Raw genomic sequence first — 22,427 nt, 5'->3', positions numbered from 1 at the left:
TATTACTCTCTGTTCATTCCAGTGGGGATGCCCATTGCATGGGAGTTTCACATAGGTATGTTGATTGGCTTGGGGCTCATGGAGATAGCAGGGTCTCTTGGAGACAGCATGATTCTGCTTAGGGGCTTGGCCCCCTCCTCTGCTAGCTCTGTGTGGAAGATTGCAAATTACCTGAAGGCGTGATTTAAAACTGTACAGTGGAAGGAGCTGTAGTGGGGGAGATGCCAGCCAGTCTGCAAACAAGCTTTCCAGCCACAGCTAGCAGCCTGCTTGTGGAGGACAGTCTGTCCACAGCTGAGGGCTCCACAGACCCCCAGCCAATCAGGGTAGATATATTTACTCTTTCAACTGTGCAATATTTCTTTTCTTTTCTTTTCTTTTCTTTTCTTTTTTTTTTTTTTTTTTGACACGCAGAGTTAGACAGTGAGAGAGACAGAGAGAGAGTTATAGACAGTGAGACAGAGACTGAGAGAAAGGTCTTCCTTCCATTGGTTCACTCCCCTAATGGCCGCCACGGCCGGCACTGCACCGATCCAAAGCCAGGAGCCGGGTGCTTCCTCCCAGTTTCCCATGCGGGTGCAGGGATCCACGCACTTGGGCCATCCTCCACTGCCCTTCTGGGCCATAGCAGAGAGCTGGACTGGAAGAGGAGCAACCGGGACTAGAACCCAGGGTGCCGGCACCGCAGGTGGAGGATTAGCCAAGTGAGCCACGGTGCTGGCCTGTGCAATATTTCTTTAGAGTGAAAGCTTCCAAAATTCATATCTATTTTTTGAGACAAGTATACAGTGAATAAACATTATCTTTGTTTACCTTACTGACCATAGTACCTGAGAGCTCCTTCTTCTTTCTAGCTATAAGTTAGAACCCATCAGTCAAACTTAGGAGTAAACTTTCTTTTGATTATGCCTGAACCTGACTCTGAATATTCACTACGTCTCAAAATTTGTCTCAGAGGCAAATGAACTATAAGAGGATCCTTCTTTCATTAGCATATATTTAACTCTTAGATTTAATAAGAAGTACTTGTTAGTCTTGAACTTACAGTATATTAAGTATTTTGAGTTATCAGATATTTCATCAAATATCAAATTATTAATTAATGATAGTCCAATTACAGTTTTCACTTGGCCATTTGAAACTGACAGTTTTTATATCACACATATTTTGTCCCAATTTTATATATATATGTGTATATATATATATATATGGCCTAAGTCAGTGTGGTAATTGATGCCTGTACCACTGTGTGTTTTTCAGATATTGTGACGTGATGTCCAAATAGCAAGATTTGCTTTCTAAATAATGTTTTCTACTTTTATGCTTGGGAAATAATATTATTATTTTCTTTATTATGTATATGTTGAAAAACTTCTTAAAACTCTTACCTGTATATTTCAAAATCTCTAGTTTTCTTAGATTTAATTTTGGAGGTGTTACTAATAGCATTAATGCACAAGGAATTCTAAAAAAAGGTGAGGAAATAGTTCATCATAGCTTATTCATGTAAGAATGATTCATTTTTACTGTAATTGCTTTATTAGCTGTTAGAACAATGGAGCTTTTGGTATTATGCTACAATATTATGTCAGCCTATGGATTAAGCCCCATTCTAAAAACCGATTAACCTCAATTGGGCTGTCTCATTATACTGCCAAATAACTATAGTTTGCTAAAACTTTGTTTTAGTTCCTTTCATAGTTATCATCTTTGTTAAATTCTGTTCTTCTGATCATGTATGAATTACACCTAGTATTTATTAGAAAAATGTGTTTCTCCTCACGTTTTATTTATTTATATTTACTTATTTCAAGGACCTCTGTTTGCAAAATTTAAAAATCAGCTTTAAATACTGAGTTACATATTCCAGGTTTGTTTGGGGGGGGCTATAATTTGTGCTATTATATGAAAGCTAGCTTTTAGGCAAGATCATTGATTAAAAACAGAGGAAGATAATCATCCCCCACAGATGCTCCTTAACACTGAATGGAGGAGTTCTCCGGTGGTGCATTCTGAGGACATCACTTTGGAAACCATGCATTCATTCAATAAATATTATCATGTTTCCCCTAGGAGCCAGATGCATTTATAGGCGCTTAGGATACATGCTTTAACCCCAAAATGAATATTCTTAAAAGGAGCTTGTTGTGGGTGAGGGCATACTGAAAATAAACAGTGAGGCCAGTGTTGTGGCACAGCTGGTAAAACTCACTACTGCCATGCCAGCATCCCATATGGGTGCCCATTCATGTCCCAGCTGCTTTACTTCCAGTTCAGCTCCATGCTAGTGACCTTGGAAAGACAGAGGAAGATGCCTAAGTGTTTGGACCCTTGTCACCCATGAGGGAGACCTGGATGGAGTTCCAGGCTCCTAGCTTCAACCTGGTCCAGCCTTGGCCATTGCGGTCATTTCGGGAGTGAACCAGTAGATGGAAGACCTCTCTCTCTTTGTCACTTCTTTCTTTTCTGTAGCCCTGACTTTTGAATAAATATTTTTTTTAAAAAAAAGAAAATAAACTGTGTGCATAGTAAGTAAGCAAAGAATGTAATGTATTAGAAGGTGCTAAGTACATTACAAAAAAAAAAAAACAGGGAAAAGATAATTGTGAATGTATGAAATGGGAGTTCCCATTACTATTAGAAATTATAAACAGTGATCTGGGTAGTTCTCAGGTTGAATTATAAGATTTGAGACTTAAAGGAGTGAAGTGAAAAATACAGAATTTTAAAAATCTCTGCAATGTACTCTTTAAAAATCTCTTGAAGACCACTCAGTGTGAAAGAAATCTCCTTAGCATTTTTATCTTTGCTATATTCTTGAAACATATATGTACTGTGGGGAGCAACCCGGACTAGACTGAGTTACTGGAATTAAGACTTATTCTATGCATCTGCTCTCCCACAATGTGGCGCTGGGAGAGAAGTAAACAGCTTCCGCACAGCTGCCTCCAGTTCAACCAATTAACTGTAGGACTTGCTCCTGATTGGAGAGCAGCGTGCTCGGCGTGTGGGCAGCCGAGTTGGGATTGGTGGAAGAGGACTATAAAGGAGGAGAGAGACAACATGCACCAGGAACATCTATCTGAAGGAACACCTGTGCAGCCCCCGAGAGAGCCGGCCGGCGGTGTGCCGCTCCCCTGCGGAAGTGGGGAAAGTGGCCAGGGGGAACTGCCCTTCCACGGAGGTGGAAGGGATAGTAGCCAACCCGGGAAGAACCAGCAGCAAACCCGGGGAGGGCCGAGTAGACGAAAGAACAGCGCAGGGTTCTGTGTCGTTCCTCCACGAAGACGGGGAGCGACATGTACCTTGAAATAGATGTATATCTTGAAATAGATATATAGATGTAGATACCTTTGTCATAGTTATAAGTCAGCATTTGTGTATTCATACATAGGATAATTGGAGAATGTACTTTATATCATAGGTACAAAAATTATTTTATTTGCTATATAGTTCTTATAGAAGCTAGGATTAGATATAAATATTTTTATGTGCACATAAAATTAATGGAAGTATTTATGATGTGATTATATTAGTTATACAATTATAGTAATCAAATTATACAATTTTAACTTAATATAATCAAATAAGATGTTATAATATATAAATGGTTGTTTGAATTTTAATGTGATTCAGCTATATTTATACAACTAAGTAGCTGGGCATGTTTTTGTCCTATTTTTATTTTTTTAAGGTTTATTTTATTTATTCAAAAGGCAGAGTTACAGACAAAAGAGAGACAGAGCAAGAGGTCTTCCATTCCCTGCTTCACTTCCCAAATGGCCACAATGGCCAGGGATGGGCCAAACCCAAGAAAGGAGCCAAGAGATTCTTCCAGGTGTCCCATATAGGTGCAGGGGCTCAAGCATCTGGGCTGTCTTCTGCTGCTTTCCAGACACATTAGCATGGAGCTGGATAGAATATGGAGCAGTTGGGACTTGAACTGGCGCCCACATAGAATGCCAGCCTCATAGGCAGCACCTTTACATGCTATGTCACAATGCTGGCTCCATCCTATTTTTATAATTATTACATATATTGTTTCTTTTAAAGTAGTAATTTCTAGAAACAGCAAAGTTTCAATAGGCAGAAATTATAAAACCATGTATGTTTTAAAACAATAGTGACAATTTTTGCCATAACATAAATATAGAACTTTATTTTTCATGTTATACCAGTTGACAGCCTTTTTTATTATGTTCTGGTCTACAAGCCTATCAAATTTAATTAATTAAATTTACTTAATTGTTCCTTTTAGTTTGATGGTGAGGTCTGCTATTCCCTTTGACAGCACTACTTGTATTTGATTTAGAAGCACAAAAGGGGATCAAGAGCTTTAGCCCTGATAGTGGTCTTTGTCAAAATGTTTTTCAGCCACTTTTCTCATGCTTTGGCTCTTGAGAATACCTAGCTTATAATTTTTGCCAGTAAAAGAACTAATATTGATTTTAGGGGAAAAAAAGACTTCCAAATGTTTAATATCATTTCCAAATAAAGAGTAGGAATTTTAAGAATAGTATAATAGAAAGTTTCCTAAAAGTGAGCCACATATATCGTGAACCTCATACTCATGCTCTGTAAAGTAAGGATACCAGGAAATTAAACTCTTTTGTGATACCATGGTGTTAAGAAGGTAATTCGAATTTTCAATTTATAAAGTCGAATGGCCATAGAGAAAATTTATACCAAAAAGTATAATTTGCATTTTGGAATCCTGAAAAGTCAAAGTTCTGTACTTATCAGAATTACTTCAGATTCATCATTATGTTATGAACTTTGTGAATAAAAATAGATTTCTAGATTTACTTGAATGGAATCCATCAAAGTAGAAGAGAATTCGTTAAAGATTCAATCAGAAAAATACTTTCCATAACTTGAGCATTTTCTTGCATTGGGAAAGTAGAAATTTGAATGGTGATAAAGTATTAATTTTCTAAGCCTAAGAACTAATTAGAAATATCTCTTACACAATTAGAAATATCTTTTTTTCAAATTTTGGATTACAAAGTATACTTAATGTTCCAAAAATGCTGGTTGGAAGTCTTCAAACTGATGCAGAATTTCTATAAACCCTTATTGAGTTTTAAAGGATGAACTTTTCTTTGTGACAGGAACATCAATAATTTGACTTATTATAGTGACATGAAATATGGAACTAAAAGAAATTTATGTATTTGATCAAAATACAAAAGAATTTATTTAACTTTATGAATATTTTTTCTATACTTGAAAGTTTTCTGTACCTTATTTTTTCAAACATTAAACACTGACTCATAAATGTTACATAAATACAAAAATATATTTGTATTTTTTGGCATTTTAAATATAATAAATATTATCTTACTATAATATTGATGAATACTCTTTCAAAATTTATATTTTTGATCACATGAACATTTAAGCATTTTTTCAAGTTTATTTCCTATTAAAGAACAATGCTGTAACATGGCACAACCCGTATAGATGAAAATTTTGAAAAATTTAACGAAATTATATGATTCTAAACTATGTTCAACATTGCTACCCAGAACATACACTTCCATCCATCAAACAATAGTCTCATAAGATTTCCTGTATGCCCGTTTTTGTGATAATGATTAAAACAGCACAATATTCAATAATGAGCCGTTGTTAGATAATGGCTGATTCATGTAATGGAGAGGTGTCTAGCCAAAAAAATGAAAGGAATACATGAACATTGTGATCTGGGGAAATCTCTATAGACTGTACCAGTAAATGAAAGCAGTTGTGAAGTTGTCATATAGCATTCATTTGTAACATACACACTCACAGAAATTGTAAAAAAGGAAATAAAAATGTTTGCGGCCGGCGCCTCGGCTCAATAGGCTAATCCTCCGCCTGCGGCGCCAGCACACTGGGTTCTAGTCCCGGTCAGGGCATCGGAATCTGTCCCGGTTGCCCCTCTTCCAGGCCAGCTCTCTGCTGTGGCCCGGGAGTGCAGTGGAGGATGGCCCAAGTGCTTGGGTTCTGCATCCGCATGGGACACCAGGAGAAGCACCTGGCTCCCAGCTTCGGATCAACACGGTGCACCGGCTGCAGGGTGCTGGCCGCGGCGGCCGTTGGAGGGTGAACCAATGGCAAAGGAAGACCTTTCTCTCTGTCTCTCTCACTGTTCACGCTGCCTGTCAAAAAAAAAAAAAAAATGTTTGCCTATAAGGGGAAGCAAAAGAGCCATATAGAATAGCATGGAAGAAATGAGATTTCTTTAGATATATATATATATATCTAAATATATATATATATCTAAATATATATATATATATATATATATATATATATTTGACAGGCAGTATTAGAGAGGGAGAGACAGAGAGATCGGTCTTCCTTTTCCCACTGTTTCACCCCCCAAGTGGCCACTATGGCTGGCATGTTGCCGCCGGCGCGCTGCGCTAATCCGAAGCCAGGAGCCAGGTGCTTCCTCCTGGTCTCCCATGCGGGTGCCCAAGCACTTGGGCCATCCTCCACTGCCCTCCCGGGCCAGAGCAGAGAGCTGGACTGGAAGAGGAGCAGCCGGGACAGAATCCGGTGCCCCAACCAGGACTAGAACCCGGAGTACCAGGGCCACAGGCGGAGGATTAGCCTGTTGAGCCGCAGCGCCGGCCTTGGATATATTTTAAAATATATATTTCTTAGAAAAAAAAATAAAATCACTGTGTATAAAAATTGGCATCATAACTGCAGAGAAAAATAAAAATTTTAAAAGGTGATTTGGAACTCACTGCTCTGGTTGTACACATCCTTTGCATCCTATGTCTAATCACAGAAAACTGCAAAAACAATCTAAAACTTCATTCAGTAATAAGAGTATATTACTACTGTTACAGTAGTTTTGGAGGTACACATATATAAGCTACAACATTCCAATTCCCCAGTTTATTTCATGATGAGAGAAAAACAGTGTGAAAATTAAAAAATCAAGGAAAGAACATTGTATTGTTATATTATAGTGGAAAATATCAGTGTGCAGTCCTAATTTACTGAAGAGTGTTTCCTAACTCCTCCCACAGAAAAGTTGAAAGCAAAAGCCAGTAACTGTGAACTTGAAACTATTGAAGCTTATAGACCTAACTTTCCATCAGTCTAGAAGTAGAGGTAGATGAATAAGTCAAGCAATAGCATGAGTCATACAGATTACAATTCTGCAGTGTATCTGGCATGAAACCCTTAACAAAAGAAGAGGCTATGAAAAAAATGAGGAGCTCTGCTTAAGGAGACTAAAGAGAAAGAACAATTATATATATTAGTGAGAAATGAGAGACAAGAGAGAGATGCAAAAAGCAGCCATGACAACTGTTAATAACTAAATCTCTGTAAGGATTTTGCAAGTGTCAATGGTGTCATCTTTCTGTTTTCTATGTGCTTAGAAATGTTTTGATTAAAGGAAATGAATTCTCTATTTACAAAAATTTTTTTCCGAAGGATTTAAATGACATTACATGCTGATGTAGTATATAATCCAGGATGAAATCTGAGATTGAGACATTGACAGACATTTAAGAAATTTGAATAAACATTGTTAAAGTTAGATAACAGGAGAACTTACTGACATAGTAAAAAAGAAAAAAAGTTACAGTAACAGAAAAAAGTAGACTGTGTGAGCACATTTTGTTCAAAAAGGACTGTGTGGAAATGAACAAAGATCGTGCATTGGTGGGAATTTGGCATTTTATTTATTTGTGCTTCTCATTTTCAATGAACATATATACCTTTATAATAGTAAGTATAATTTCAATGTAGAAATACATTTACAAAGCAAACTCGTGATTACTATAATATGAACTTATTTATACGATGTCTTTCATTTCTATTGAAGACTTAATTTATACAAATAGTAATTAGAGATTTTTACAAAGCAAAATATAATTGACACTTTTCTTCTAAATTATAATTATTAAAAATAAATGTTCAATATTGGAGCTTTATTCTTTCTTCTTTAACAGTACATTGGATGATTATACTGTAAAACCCAAGAAAATTATTTTATAACTGATTTTCTTAATTTATAATATCCCAGAGTGATTAATCATCAAAATAACCCTTTCTTTCAAGTTGGTGTTGGCACTACAAGATAGTCACAGGAAGCCATTTATCCTCGTTAGTTGAATGTTAATATTTCTTTGTAGCCTTTGCCATGTTCTACAAGCTAAAAATGACCCAAAAGTGTGGAAGGTTTTTGTCATCTTTGTATGCTTCAAAACTAGAATATCAAATGTTTATGGAAGGATTTATGTTAGCATAATATATATATATTTATTGACATTTGTGTCTCTACATATTCAACCTAAACTATTTTATCATTATTATAATAACTTTTTAATACAATATTAAAATGTGGATCAAATTAGAGTTTTAATAAATATGTAAAAATTAGAACCCTTGAAATATAGGAAAAGAAAGTACCAGATTTATAAAATACATAATGTATTTTAATTTAATCTTTTCTTTCAACATTTGTCTGATTAGCATTTGCAGGTATCTTAGTGTTTATTAGCCTTAATAACTTTGTAGACTTTTTTAAACAGATGAATGCATTTGAGTGGCCCATACATTTGTGCATCTACGTGTAATAGTCCTGAGGTGACTTTCCTCACAAGGCATTTCACTCATTTATGTGCTCACCTAAAAATTCAAGATAGCATTAATATTTTAACACTGAACACCAGACATAGAAATTCCCTGTTTACATAAGCTCATAGTCTAGTAGATCAAGATAGATAATCAATTAGAAATTGAAGAAAGAAGAGAATTTCACACAACAATAAGGGCTACATGTCCCTGATAATTCTTCTAGGCACAACATCTGCCCTTCATCTGGTTTCTCCTAATCTCATCTTGCAACTTATTTTCCTCATGGCCCTTAAGGAGAGAACCATCCAACATGGAAAGAAGGCCACACAGCAGACTCATAGAATGACAAATGCCTTAAACAGCACTCTGGCCTTACGGTCAGCCCTTTAGGCATTCAGATATGGCTAAAAAGCCATGAGAGCAATTCAGGCTTAGAAAGGCAAGACACTGTGACAAAAAATGACCTAAATGAAAGATCTCTGTGAGTGAGATTCTGGTGGAAAGAAGGGGCCATCAAAGAAGGAGGTATCTTTCTCTGAAGGGAGGAGAGAACTTCCACTTTGACTATGACCTTGTCTAAATCAGATCGGAGTTGGCGAACTCAAAAGGCTTCCATAGCCTTGGCAACTCAAGACAAGAGCCTAGGGTGATTACTGATGCCATAAACAAGAGTGTCAATTGTTAAATCAACAACAGGAGTCACTGTGCACTTGCTCCCCATGTAGGACCTCTGCCCTTAATGTGTTGTAATATGAATATTAATGGTAAAACTAGTCTTCAAACAGTACTTTACACTTTGTGTGTCTGTGTGGGTGCAAACTGTTAAAATCTTTACTTAGTATAGAGTTGATCTTCTATATATAAAGATAATTAAAAATGAATCTTAATGAAGAATGAGATGGGAGAGGGAGTAGGAAGTGAGACGGTTTGGGGATGGGAGGGCGGATATCGGAGGAAGAACCGCATAATCCCAAAATTACACCTGTAAAATTTATATTTATTAAATAAATATTTCTATATATATAAAAAAAAGTTACCGGGGGGCTGGTGCTATGGCTGCAGTGCCCGCATCCCATATGGGTGCTGGTTCAAATATTGGCTTCACTTCTGATCCATCTCGCTGCTAATGCACCTGGGAAAACAATGGAAGATGGTCCAACTACTTGGACACTTGCACCCATGTGGGAGACCCAGAAGAAGCTCCTGGCTCCTAACTTCAGCTTGGCCCAGCCCCACCCATTGTGTCCACTTGGGGAATGAACCAGCTGATGGAAGGTCTCTCTTCTTCTCTGTCTCCTCTCTTTATTTCTGCCTTTAAAATAAATTAAATAATTTTTTTTTAAAAAAGTCTAATTCCAAATAACTTCACGTGGCTAATCCTCCGCCTGCAGCACCGGCATCCGGGTTCTAGTCGTGGTTGGGGCACTGGATTCTGTCCCAGTTGCTCCTCTTTCAGTCCAGCTCTCTGCTGTGGCCCGGGAAGGCAGTGGAGGATGGCCCAAGTGCTTGGGCCCCTGCACCCGCACAGGAGACCGGGAGAAAACACCCAGCTCCTGGCTTCGGATCGGCGCAGTGTGCCGGCCACAGCGCACTGGCCGTAGTGGCCACTTGGGGGTTGAACCAACAGAAGGAAGACCTTTCTCTCTCTCTCTCTCTCTCTCTCTCTCTCTCTCTCACTGTCTAACTCTGTCTGTCAAAAAATAAAATAAAATAAAATAAAGGTTAGCAGGGAAGACCTTTCCCAGAATGTTCACTGAACCAGAACAAGTGTTTTGAAAGGGAAAATATTACCTTGAGCAGTCACTTTGCAACCGTGTTAGGTGTTTTAGTGCTTCCTCACATTGGTTTTGATCTTCTTACTGGAAGACTGTGAAGTGCATAATCTAATCAGTCTATAGAGTATCACAGGTAAAACAAAACATCGGCTCACAGTTTCCATTGTTGCATTTTTTACTTAATAAAGCACACACACACAGAGCACTGAATGGCTCACTAAAGCAGATCAAATCAAGTCCACATTAATGGGGCCAGCGTTGTGGCATAGCAAGTAAAGCCACCATTTGCAGCACAGGTATCCCATATGGGGCCCGGTCTGAGACCTGGCTGCTCCACTTCTGATCCAGCTCTCTGCTGATGTGCCTGAGAAAGCAGCAGATGAGAGCCCAAGTCCTTGGAGCCTTGCACCCATGTGGGGGACTCAGAATAAGTTCCTAACACCTGGTTTGGGATAGACCCAACTCTGGCCATTGTAGCCATTTGGGGAGTGAACAAGTAGATGGAGGATCTCTCTTTCTCCCTCTCCCTTCTTCTCTCTCCCACATCTGCCTCTCTCTAACTCTATCTTTCAAATAAATCAATCATTTTAAAAAAAAAGAAGAAAAAATCCATGGCCAGGAAAATTGTACCCTCCCCTCCTTATTCATTTTTAGCTCCTGCTGGTCTCAGCCAAAGCGCTTTTATTCCATCTAGACTGGTATTCCTTGAGTAATCATAGTAGGTGTTATTGTATGTATTTTAACATCTGGAATCACCTTCTGCCACTACTTAACTGTGCTTTTGGTCAAGTTGCAATTCGTTTTCATCTTTTCTCCTAAATCAGCAGTAATTTCTTTTTCCATGGTGTACCTTTACCTGGCAGTCACAGTGCTCTGTATCATTACCAGTTCTCTCTATTGACATAGGTGTCCATTTATACCCTAGTATTGAGCTATAACCTGCCATTTGCCACTATGACTCATCTTCTGTATTCTGATTTATATCTCCAACTAAAGTTTGACATTCCTTTGGAGGAAGTGAAATACTGCTTGGATAGTACATTGCTTTTTATACCTACTGGGTATATGAAATGCGGTGCTTTTTTTTAATGGTGAATTATTTAGAAATGTTTGAATTTCCTGACACTTAAATTGTGAAAAAATTTGAACTATTAAATAATAATTGTTGCATAGTGACAAAAGTTTGTTGGAACTTTGTAGTTAAGACTTTCAATTGTGACTGGTTTATAAAAATATCAGAAGGGAGCCTGAAGAAACTTGCCTATTGCTCAATTATTTAATTTACTTTGTTTGTCACTTGATTAATCCATAAAGAAGAGTTGATAAGACTGTTATTTCTGTAACTACATACAAAACCAAGGAAATAATAAAATTTGGTAGTTAATCTTCTCTTTTATCTTGTTTGTATGTAAAGAATTTTTAATTGGAAGTTGGAGAGTAAGTATTACTGATATTAATACACTATAAATGTTAATAGCAGTTACTGACAGAAAACTGTAACTGGAAAAGTTTTATGTTAGTCTGTGTTCTTTTATTTAGGTGTGTAAACATTTCACTTTATTAATTTATGTCATTCATTTATTTCTTTTTGTTTTCTTTTTAAGGCCCTGTGGAATCCTACATGCACTGAAGGTTTTTTTAAATCAGTACATATTTCAACCTAGGATAAATAATTATTTGACCATAAGAAATGTATCACTAATGTGTGACATGTTAAATATTTCATGAAAATCAATTTTTGCATCATTAAATATGTCAACTGTTTTCAGAATACGTAATACTAAAATATTTTCCAAATACTTCACACTGTTTACATATGTAAACAATTACATAAAATATCGATGAATGAAGATCCAATGGAAATAATTGTTTTTCTTAATTGTACTTTTAAAACAAAATAGACTTTTATTTAAAATTATATCAAGTATTCTAAAATGTAATATTCCACTTGGCAGTTAATATTTTATGTTCAATTTCCTCATGCATATCATTTGTCTGTTCGTTGTGGTTTTCATTTTTTTCATCACATTTTCTGTGCATATTAGATAAGTTTGAACATAACACCTCTGGTTTCTTCCACCCTAGTGTGACAATGCCTTCTGAAGAGCTCGCTGCTACCTGTAAAGTGTTTTTCTCCTTGTATTACTAAAACATGAAAATATTGTGTCTTCAAATGGAATAAACTATGAAGAGTTTTACTCTAACTGAAGAAAGTAAAAACCCGTTTATATTCCTATTTAGCTGAAAGTTTATTACTCCTGAGTGCTGATCTGCTATAGAAGGAAGCTTTTGGAATGTGTCATAAAAGGAGGCCCTATCCTGGACTTGATGCTGCTCTCTAATTTCTGTGTTCTGTTTACTTCCTTTCTGGGTAGCTCACTTGAATTAGCAAACAGGCAAGTGACTATCAGACACTCCTGAATGCTGTGGTTTGGTCTACCCAAAAGAAAGGTTCAATGTCATCAGTAGGGTGAGGGCAACAGCACAACCCTAGCGCTATGGAGAAGAACAGCTTTATTGAGTTTTCTGTATTTCATAGACAACAAAATAATTGTGGTTAATTGTGGTGAGACTCAGAAATCTGCTATAAACTTAATTAAATTATTTAAATCACTATGTAGCATTAAATATGAATAAAAAATGCTGGGTGGAAACTGTGGTATTGAATAAAGTTATAAATATATTTATTTACACAAAGCATCGTATGTGCCCTCTTTTATTTTGCCACTTAAAAGAACCATTTTATGATAACACAAAGACACTGTTTGTTTCTCTGAAATTTTTCTGGGGTGTATTTTTGTTCTCCATCTCTTCTTTTGATTGTCTTTATTTTTGTGATCTTTAAAAATAAATAATCTGAAATTCCTTTCCCTTGAATAAGGCACTCCCCTGGTAAATGTATTTATCAATTAGGATGGTCAATATTATTCAAAAAAGCAAGAATTTAATTAAAGATATTTTGACTAGGCTTCAAGGACAAAAATCTTAGTAGCATGTGAAGTAAGTAAACAGCTATTTTTCTTCAAAAGCAACGAAGCAGAAACTGTCAATGCAGAAAAAACGACTACCTCAAAATGTACACCATCTTTTTTTTTTTTTTTTTTTTGAAGATTTATTTATTTGAAAGGCAGAGTTACAGAGAGGCAAAGGCAGAGAGAGATCTTCCATCTGCTGGTTCATTCTCCAAATGTCCGAAACAGCTAGAGCTAAGCTGATCTGGAGCCAGGAGCTTCTTCCTGCCCCCTACCCCAGTGCAGGGGCCCAAGCACTTGGGGCAACTTCTGCTGCTTTCTCAGGCCACAGCAGAGAGCTGGATTGGAAGTGGAGCAGCTGAGACTCGAACTGGCTCCCATATGGGATGCCTGCACTGCAGGCAGTGGCTTTACCCGCTATGCCACAGCACTGGCCCCAAAAGGTACACACTAAAGATTACGCTTTAACACCAGAAAACCATTTCAGTATTGTTTCATCAAAATCCTTTTCTCTATCCATTTTTCCCCTCCCTCCCTATCTGCCTACTTCTTTCTAAAGTCTTTTGTCTTTTATTAGGAAATCAATACTGAATATACATCAGTGAATGTGATTGCAGGTCAGTAATTCTAATTTGAAGGAGAATCTTTTCACACTTTCTCACACTGTTTATTATATAGTTTGTCCATTTCACTTTTCTGAGTATTTGATTACTAAAAGTGAGTTCAAAATAAGAATCAATGGAGTGTTGTTACTGTTGAGAACCACTCGAAGTATTGTACTATATTCCAGATATAATAAAACTAAGGTTGATACTTATTTCCTGGAGGGAGATAGGTGGCATCAGACTGTACCTGAGGGTTTTAGTAGTGCAGCATCTGTATTTATTGATCAAAGGAAACATTATAATATGCTATTATGTGTGCAGCCTTGTCCAAAATGCTCTCTCATTCACTACTCCGAGGAAAAGATTGGACAAAGTTTATTATTTTTCTTTTTCAAAGAAGAAACCGAGAATTTGGAGAGACCAGTGATTTTAACATGTTTGTTTGACTTTTCTAACATGAGACAAAAATATAAATTGGGCTTGGGTGTTCCAGGTCAAAAGTCAGGGTTTTCTTTTGCTTTCAGAACTGAAAATGCTAGTGGGTTACACAATTGCAAAACTCAGTACAAGATATACATGGCATACATATGCAAATACATAGGTAACTACAGATTGTTGAAACATCATTTAACTGATTTTTTTTGAAATATTCATAATGAGTCAGGGATATAATAATTGTAATGATTAATTTTTGTTATGTGAATACTACCTACTATGCCAGACTTTGATATATAATGTATGAGTTAATGAAATTTTTTGTAGTAGTGATTTTTTTTTAAAGATTCATTTATTTATTTGAAAGTCAGAGCTACACAGAGAGAGGAGAGGCGGGGGCGGGGGGGTCTTCCATCCGATGGTTCACTGCCCAGATGGCTGCAACTGCCGGAGCTGTGCCGATCCGGAGCCAGGAGCTTCTTCCCGATCTCCCACATGGTACCAGGGATCTTGCTCTGCTTTCCCGGGCCATAGCAGAGAGCTGGACAGGAAGTGGATCAGCCGGGTCGCGAACCAGCGCCCATATGGGATGCTGGCGTTTTAGGCCAGGGCGTTAACCCACTGCACCACAGTGCCCGCCCCTATAATAGTGAATTTTTTATTCAGATATAGAGAAGTGCTTGGAAGGAAAGTCAAGGAGTTTTCTGCTAGGTTTTTAAAAAACTTAACATTTTATCTATATTTGAAAATTTAATTTGTCACACCTTGAATTATATGCATGTTAAATTTTCTGACCACATTTTAAAATATAGGTATTTGTTCTCTGTTAGATATGACATATAGCTAACCTTTTAGGAGGTTTTTTTTTTTTTTAAGATTTATTTATTTATTTTAAAGGTAGAGTTAGAGAGATCTTCCATCTGCTGGTTCACTCCCCAGATGGTCACAACAACCAGATCTGGGCCAATCCGAAGCTAGGAGCCAGGAGCTTCTTCTGGGTCTCCGACTTGAGTGCAGTGATTCAAGTACTTGAGCTGTCCTCTTCTGCCTTCCCAGGCCCGTTATCAGGGAGTTGGATCAGAAGTACAGCAACGGGGATTTGAACCAGCACCCTTAATGGGATGCCAGCGCAACAAGTGGCAGCTTTACCCTGTGCAGCACAGCGCCAGCCCCTAAAAGTTTTTTTTTTTTTTTTTTTTTTTTTTTTTTAAGATTCATTTATTTGTTTGAAAGGCAGAGTTAGAGGCAAGGGCAGAGAGAGAGAGAAGTCTTTCAACTGTTTATTCACTCCCTAGATGGCCTCAAAGCCAGAGTTGTGCCGATCTGAAACCAGGAGCCAGGAGCTTCTTCCATTTCTCTCCTGTGGGTTCAGAGGCCCCAAGGACTTGGGCTATCTTCTGCTTTCGCAGGCTGTTGCAGTGAGCTGGACCAGATGTGGATCAGCTGGGTTTCGAACTGGCGCCCATGTGGGATGCTGGCACTGCAGGGGATGGCCTTACCCACTATGCTACAGTGCTAGGCCCAGTCCTAAAAGATTTTTAAAGGAAGATTCTAAAGTATTTTATTGAATACATATATGCATCCTTCCTAAATATTTCAAAATTGTGTCATTTTTCTTAGTTCCAAAAATATATTAAATATGTGTCTATGAAAAAATGTTTTCCCTTTTCATATTTAACTTGAGACTAGAATCAGGACTAATCAAATTTTAAAATGAGATCCTTCTGTTGTATTTTGTGCTTATGTCTCTATGTAGGACTTCTCAAATAGAGTTTTTTCCCCACATTGGTGGCAGGGGCCCAAACACTTTGTCTATCTGCTGTTGCTTTTTGCAAGGCATTAGCAGGGAGCTGGATAGTAAATGGAGCTATTGGGGTAAAAACTGGTGCCCATATGGAATGGCAGCATCGCAGGCAGGGGCCTTACCTATCATGCCACAATGCTGACCCCTGTAATTTGATTCTGATGGAGAAAAATAATAATTGTAGCAGGAATAAAATAGCTGCTATATTTTAAGATTTAGGTACTAAGTTCCCATTTAAAAAAATATGACTCAAAAGAAAAGGAAGTATATATTTCCTTGCTGATATTTTGAAGAATGACCAGCACCTTAAACGTTGATGAACAATGTGGAAGGTTTATATATGGATTTTGAACACAGTGGCCTAGGGGAATGAATAAATGCCATACCTTCTCAGTCTGGCTCTGTGTAGAGCATTCTTAATAAGGCTGGTGAGATTTCAAACCAGTGAAGTAATTTCTGTGTACTGTTTTCACCAAGAGTAAGAATAAACAAAGATCAAGTACTTTGTTGGGTAATAAGCATGCTAACGGATTTTAATATTGCTTACCTAATATTTCAAATCCATATGTTTCTTTAGAAGATACTGTGTTAGTATAGGTGAATGATTTATATTCCTAGCATAATTTTTGTATACACTTCATATTTTTGGAGACCTCTGTCTACAAATAGGTTGTAACCACATGAATTTCAAGGGCAGAATATTGAAAATTAAAGACTAGTCTCTTGGAAACAAGCTTATTCATTTCAGTCATGTACATGAAACGAGTAAAACTATATATGCATAAACATATACTATCATCTTCCCGTAGATTTGTTAACAGAACATAAGCTTTAGAAGACAAATTATTTTTACAATTGATTTTAAACATGAGAATCACATAGTAGAATGCAATGTATATGTTGTAAATGTATTGTTGAGTTTTAATGAAATGGAATACTTATTATGTGATGAGCTAGCACAAAGGATCGGATGGTCAAATCAAACAGACACAAAGGAGAGATCTTAGCTACTATCAAACATCACCAGTCACTTCAAAGGGACCGACAGGTAAGAAGTTCAGGTGAAGCAGAGACAGGTTTGACTTCCTGAGGCTGGCTCTCCAGGACCTTTTATTCTGGCTGGGCATCCACTCTCTGATCTATGGTAATAGATCTATGATAACAGATCAGATCTCCAAGTGAGGCTTTGTGGGATTAGCTCACACAACAGAGAGAAACTTCTTTTTCTATCACATCAATGTGACATTTTCCACGGATTTCATCCTCTTAAGTCCGTGGATTCTAAATTCATTTAGTCAAATCAGTTCATAACGTGGGACATACCATTAAAATTTCCATAGGTAAGAACTCTTCATCTTTGAAAAATTATTAATCTGAAGGCTCAGTTTTCTTGTTGACTTAGTGATCATGGGAAGTTACTTCCCTTCTTTACTTTTTGGAAAATCACTTGTTCTAACTCCTTCCTTTCCTTCCTGCCATTCACTCAGACACTGATTCTCCATCAAAACAGGATGATGAACCTGGTGTGCTGGGTTCTTCAATTCTACTTATTTGTAAAGAAAATAGAAGATGTGTGTGTTTGAATGTTTCAAAACAGTTCAGAGCGAGAGGAGATGGCTTTGCTTGATGATTGTCTTTTGGTTCCCTTCTATTTTTCACTTAAAAGAACTTTTAGGAATTGCAGTTTTTGAAGAATAAGAATTTAGTGATTCAATTGGGAAAATAAAACAAAGAGCCAGATATGTAAATATGTATATTATATTTAAACGTATGAATTTAAAAAACTTTACCCACTTGCTATGAATGCAAAATTACTGCTATTGGAGCAATAATCCACTCAGCTAATTAGAATGAGTACCTTACTCTTTTATTATGTTTCCTTCTATCAATTTACCATTTATCTTCTTTTATATTCTAGTGGATGTAAATGTCTTATCTCAAAACATAAAAGATATACTTTTATTTTGTGAATTATAAAATGCTTATTTTATATTTCATTTTCTTCATTATAATTATCAAAAGTACGGTAGGACAATTCCCGTAAGAAATGCTGAATCCAGTATTTGCAGCCTGATTTCTCCGTTCTGTGGTGTCACCACCAGACTGTGTTATTTCTGCTCTCTGGTCTCCGTACTTTTACTCACGCCAGTTCCCTAAATTATAGAGCCATTTATTCTCTCAAAGTTTGTTTATATGAAGAGAAAACCAAGTTCAGTATGTCCCCCACCCAACTTCTCTAGGCATAGTTGAATCCATCCTCTCTAAATCACTCTGCAGCTCAATACTGGTAAACGTTTTTGACTTTACTATGTGTCAGGTGCTGTTCTGATGCTTATGTGTTTTGAATATTGGAGTCTTCACAAAAACCAATGGGGCAGGCACTGTTCGTCTTACTATCAAACAAATAGGGATACATCACACACTCATTATCTTGGGGTGTTCCACTTTTTTTTTTTTTTTTTTTTTTTTGACAGGCAGAGTGGACAGTGAGAGAGAGAGACAGAGAGAGAAAGGTCTTCCTTTGCCGTTGGTTCACCCTCCAATGGCCGCCGCTGCAGCCGGCGCACCGCGCTGATCCGATGGCAGGAGCCAGGATCCAGGTGCTTTTCCTGGTCTCCCATGGGGTGCAGGGCCCAAGCACCTGGGCCATCCTCCACTGCACTCCCTGGCCATAGCAGAGAGCTGGCCTGGAAGAGGGGCAACCGGGACAGAATCCGGCACCCCAACCGGGACTAGAACCCGGTGTGCCGGTGCCGCAAGGTGGAGGATTAGCCTACTGAGCCACGGCGCCGGCCCTGGGGTGTTCCACTTTTCAAACAAGGAGCATTAGGTGATTCTGAAATCCTAGTGAAATAAATTTTTCATTTGATTTTTGGGAGTAATCATGCAATTAGTATAGACATAAACAAATAAAAGATACTGTAGGTTCTTGAAGGTAGAGAGAATAAAGGTTAATAGAGCATTCAGTAAGACCCATTTAGCAGAAGCAATATCTGCAGAGTATGTAGTCTGTGTTTCTCCCATCTCCCTTTCCCTCAGGGCTCCTGAAGAGTTACTTTATATATGTTTTTTCTTTCCTACGTGTGTATTTTTTTTTTCTTTCCATGGGACCCTGGAGTCCCTATCACTGTGAGCTAAAACCTTGTAAGTGCTTTATATTACTCAAGCAATTTTTTTTTAAGATTTATTTATTTGAAAAGCAGAGTTAAAGACAGGCAGAGGCAGAGAGATCTTTCCATCCACTGATTTACTCCCTAGATGGCCACAATGGCTGGAGCTGGTCCAATCTGAAGCCAGGAGCCAAGAGCTTCTTCCATGTCTCCCACGCAGGAGAAGGAGCCCAAGCGCTTGGGCCATCTTCTGCTTTCCCAGGCCATAGCAGAGAGCTGAGTCAGAAGTGGAGCAGCCAGGTCTCGACCTCGTGCCCATATGGAATGCCATAATTGCAGGCAGTAGCTTGACCTACTACACCACAGTGCCAGCTCTCAAGTAATCTTAAAAGCAACAACGGCAACAACAAATGCAAGAGACATCCTTGGCATGGAAAGATGATGTAAAATTCCCAGGATCATATCAAAACAGTGATGAGAGAGCTGGGATATAAACCTGTGCAGTCTTGATCAGAATTCACACTCTTTACTGTTACACTATATAATTTCCAGCAATATTTTTAAAAAGATTTATCTTTTTAAGCAGAATGACAGAGATAAGGAGAGATAGAAAGACGTCTTTGATCCACTGGTTCACACCAGTTCTGGGGCTGGACCAGGTAGAATCCAGGAACCTGTACTCCATCCGGGTCTTCCATAGAGATGGTTCGGTCCCCAATCACGTTGGCCATTATCTGCTTCCTTCCAGGCACAATAGCAGGGAGCTGGATCAGAAGCAGAACGGGTAGAACTCAAACTAGCACTCATTCAGGATTGCAGGCAGAGGCTTAATCCACTGTGCCACAACCCAGGGCCCTCCCTTCCAGCAAAAGAACAGAATAAACCATGTTTGTATCAGCCAGAAGATTAGAAACAACAATTCCCAGATATTAGTGTCTTATACCATCATGTATTTATTTCTTGCTTTGACTCTACATTTATTACTGGTCAGCAAGCAACTGTCTTCCCCATTCCCTTAATGTAATACTTAGTCTGAGGGATAAATCTTCATCTGGTATGTTGCAATTTCTGAGACCAAGAGAGAATGTAACAGATTATACAATGGGTCTTAAATTTTTGCTCAGAAATATGATACTTCTGTTCATATTTTATTGGTCAAAATAAAATAAATCACGTAATCACAATTAACTCAGTGGGCAGGGTAGAGAAAACCAATCATATGACCCAAAATGGGAAAATTAAATGTAACAGGCAAACAGCTTCAATGCCTGCTATTGTATCATCTTACTCTGAATTAGTATCATTTTAATTATAATTGAAAATTATAATTTTGCAAATATTCTACGTTACTGACAGAAAAAACTTCCATTCCATTACAATTCTTCAGAAAGTGTAATACTATTTGTTTTGGACTATTAATAATTCCTCTTAAGATGTTGTGTGGACATGAAGCAATCTCTGTTTTTTGACATATGATGTTAACATGCATATTCTCTGTTTCACTCACTCAACTAAATTTTCCAATATTTCTATTTAAAAATATTTGTTTATAATCAGCAAATTATTGATTTGCCTCGAGTTTGTTGATGTTACCACAGTTCTATTCTAACTTAGCTATCTTGAATAATCATCCTTGAGGATGTAATGATCTGAGTATCATTATTGTGGTTGTCGGAATAGCTCACAGTGGCAGTGCTATTCTAACAACACTTTTAGTAATTTACGTTCTTACAACCGTATCCTTAAGCACATTTTTTCCTTTATAGGTATCTCTAGAGAATTTTAGTGACAAATATAATATCTTAAATGTGTGAACAAACATGACTTCCTTATTCCCAAACAATATGCTTTGCTTGATCCAGAAATAGATAATTTGTGTCAAACTGTAACAAATAAGTATCATGTAATTTTTTCTAATTTGATGTTAAAATATTTATTTTTTTGGGGGGGAGACACACACACAGAAAGGGAGAGGGTGAGGGAAGAGGAGGAGAGTGGAGGAGAGGAGAGCTAGCACTCACATTGACTGGTTTACTTCCCAAATGCCTGCAATAATCAGGGATGGGCTAGACCAAAAGCCAGGAGGCAGACTCTATCTGGATCCTCTATGTGGGTAGCAGTGACCCAACTACCTGAGCTATCATCAGTGCCTCTCAGGGTCTGCATTAGCAGGAAGCTGGAGACAGGAGCCAGAGCAAGGTATCAAACCCATGTATTCTGATATGGGACGTAGATACCTTAACTGACATCTTAACCACCAGGCAAAACAACCATGCCTCAAAATGCTTTTTCATGTTATTTTCATTACCATGATGAAATTATGTCCAGTGTAAAATGTGATAGTTTCAGAAACATTATGTGTTTTAGCACAATTTGAAATCAATTTCAGTTCATTGTTTTGAGGATTATGTTGTTACTCTTATTTGTGTCTTAGAGAAGAGATGCTAACATATTAAGCACCTCTTGAGTATCACAGTCACATCTGATGCTTTTCAATATGTATTCTGAGTTATTTTATTGATTTTTTAGTATAAAAGATACATTTGATGTCTGTTTATATGAACAACCATGCTGCATGACAACCCAATTTAATCTTTTCAGTGCCATCAAATATTTAAGAATTATTTCAACTTTAAGAGGAATAAAACACTCATTAAATATTACTGGATAACATAAAATATATAAAAATAAATATTTAACTTGAAAGAAAATCATAGTACCAGACTGGCAAAATATATTAACATAAAAATCAATACATAGTGTTGGTAAATAGGAGTTGGAGGGTGTGATTAGGATTATTCTATTGTCACCACAGTTTTTAGGGATAGCACTGTATAAGTATCTAGTTGGGGTGTGTATATATATATATATATATATATGAAACTAAATTATTTCACTGCATTAAAATAAATGCCATTTCTTACACATTCATTCATTTTACAAAGTGTATATTGAATAAGTACTATATAAAACTGCTTATGTAAATGCTAAGTAAAATAACTAGTATTCCCATCCTATGACATTTATATGTCATTTAATATGTATCAAATCTCTAAGTAGTAGGCCTTACCATTATCACCACTCTACAGATAAAAATTTAGGGCTTTGAAAGGATAATAACTTCCCTGCTGTCATAG

General features: G+C 37.2%; 1 protein-coding gene across 7 annotated transcripts in view; it reads left to right on the top strand.

Moving 5' to 3' along the window:
• CCSER1 (coiled-coil serine rich protein 1) overlaps positions 1-22,427 on the top strand; it is a 1,459,660-nt gene that overhangs the window by 781,678 nt on the left and 655,555 nt on the right. For 2 of the 7 annotated variants that reach the window (XM_070047863.1, XM_051819562.2), the window contains one exon: positions 11,969-13,061. The exons of the other annotated variants lie outside the window; for them this stretch is intronic. In XM_070047863.1, the coding sequence (XP_069903964.1) occupies positions 11,969-12,028 (60 nt within the window). In that variant the 3' untranslated portion in view covers positions 12,029-13,061. Of the gene's footprint in view, positions 1-11,968; positions 13,062-22,427 lie in introns of those variants that run through there. 7 annotated transcript variants of the gene reach the window in all.

This window comes from Oryctolagus cuniculus, chromosome 8, assembly GCF_964237555.1.
Source record: "Oryctolagus cuniculus chromosome 8, mOryCun1.1, whole genome shotgun sequence".
Lineage (NCBI taxonomy): Eukaryota > Metazoa > Chordata > Mammalia > Lagomorpha > Leporidae > Oryctolagus > Oryctolagus cuniculus.
Note: the sequence above shows the minus strand (reverse complement) of the source record. Positions and strands in the feature narration are given on the sequence as shown.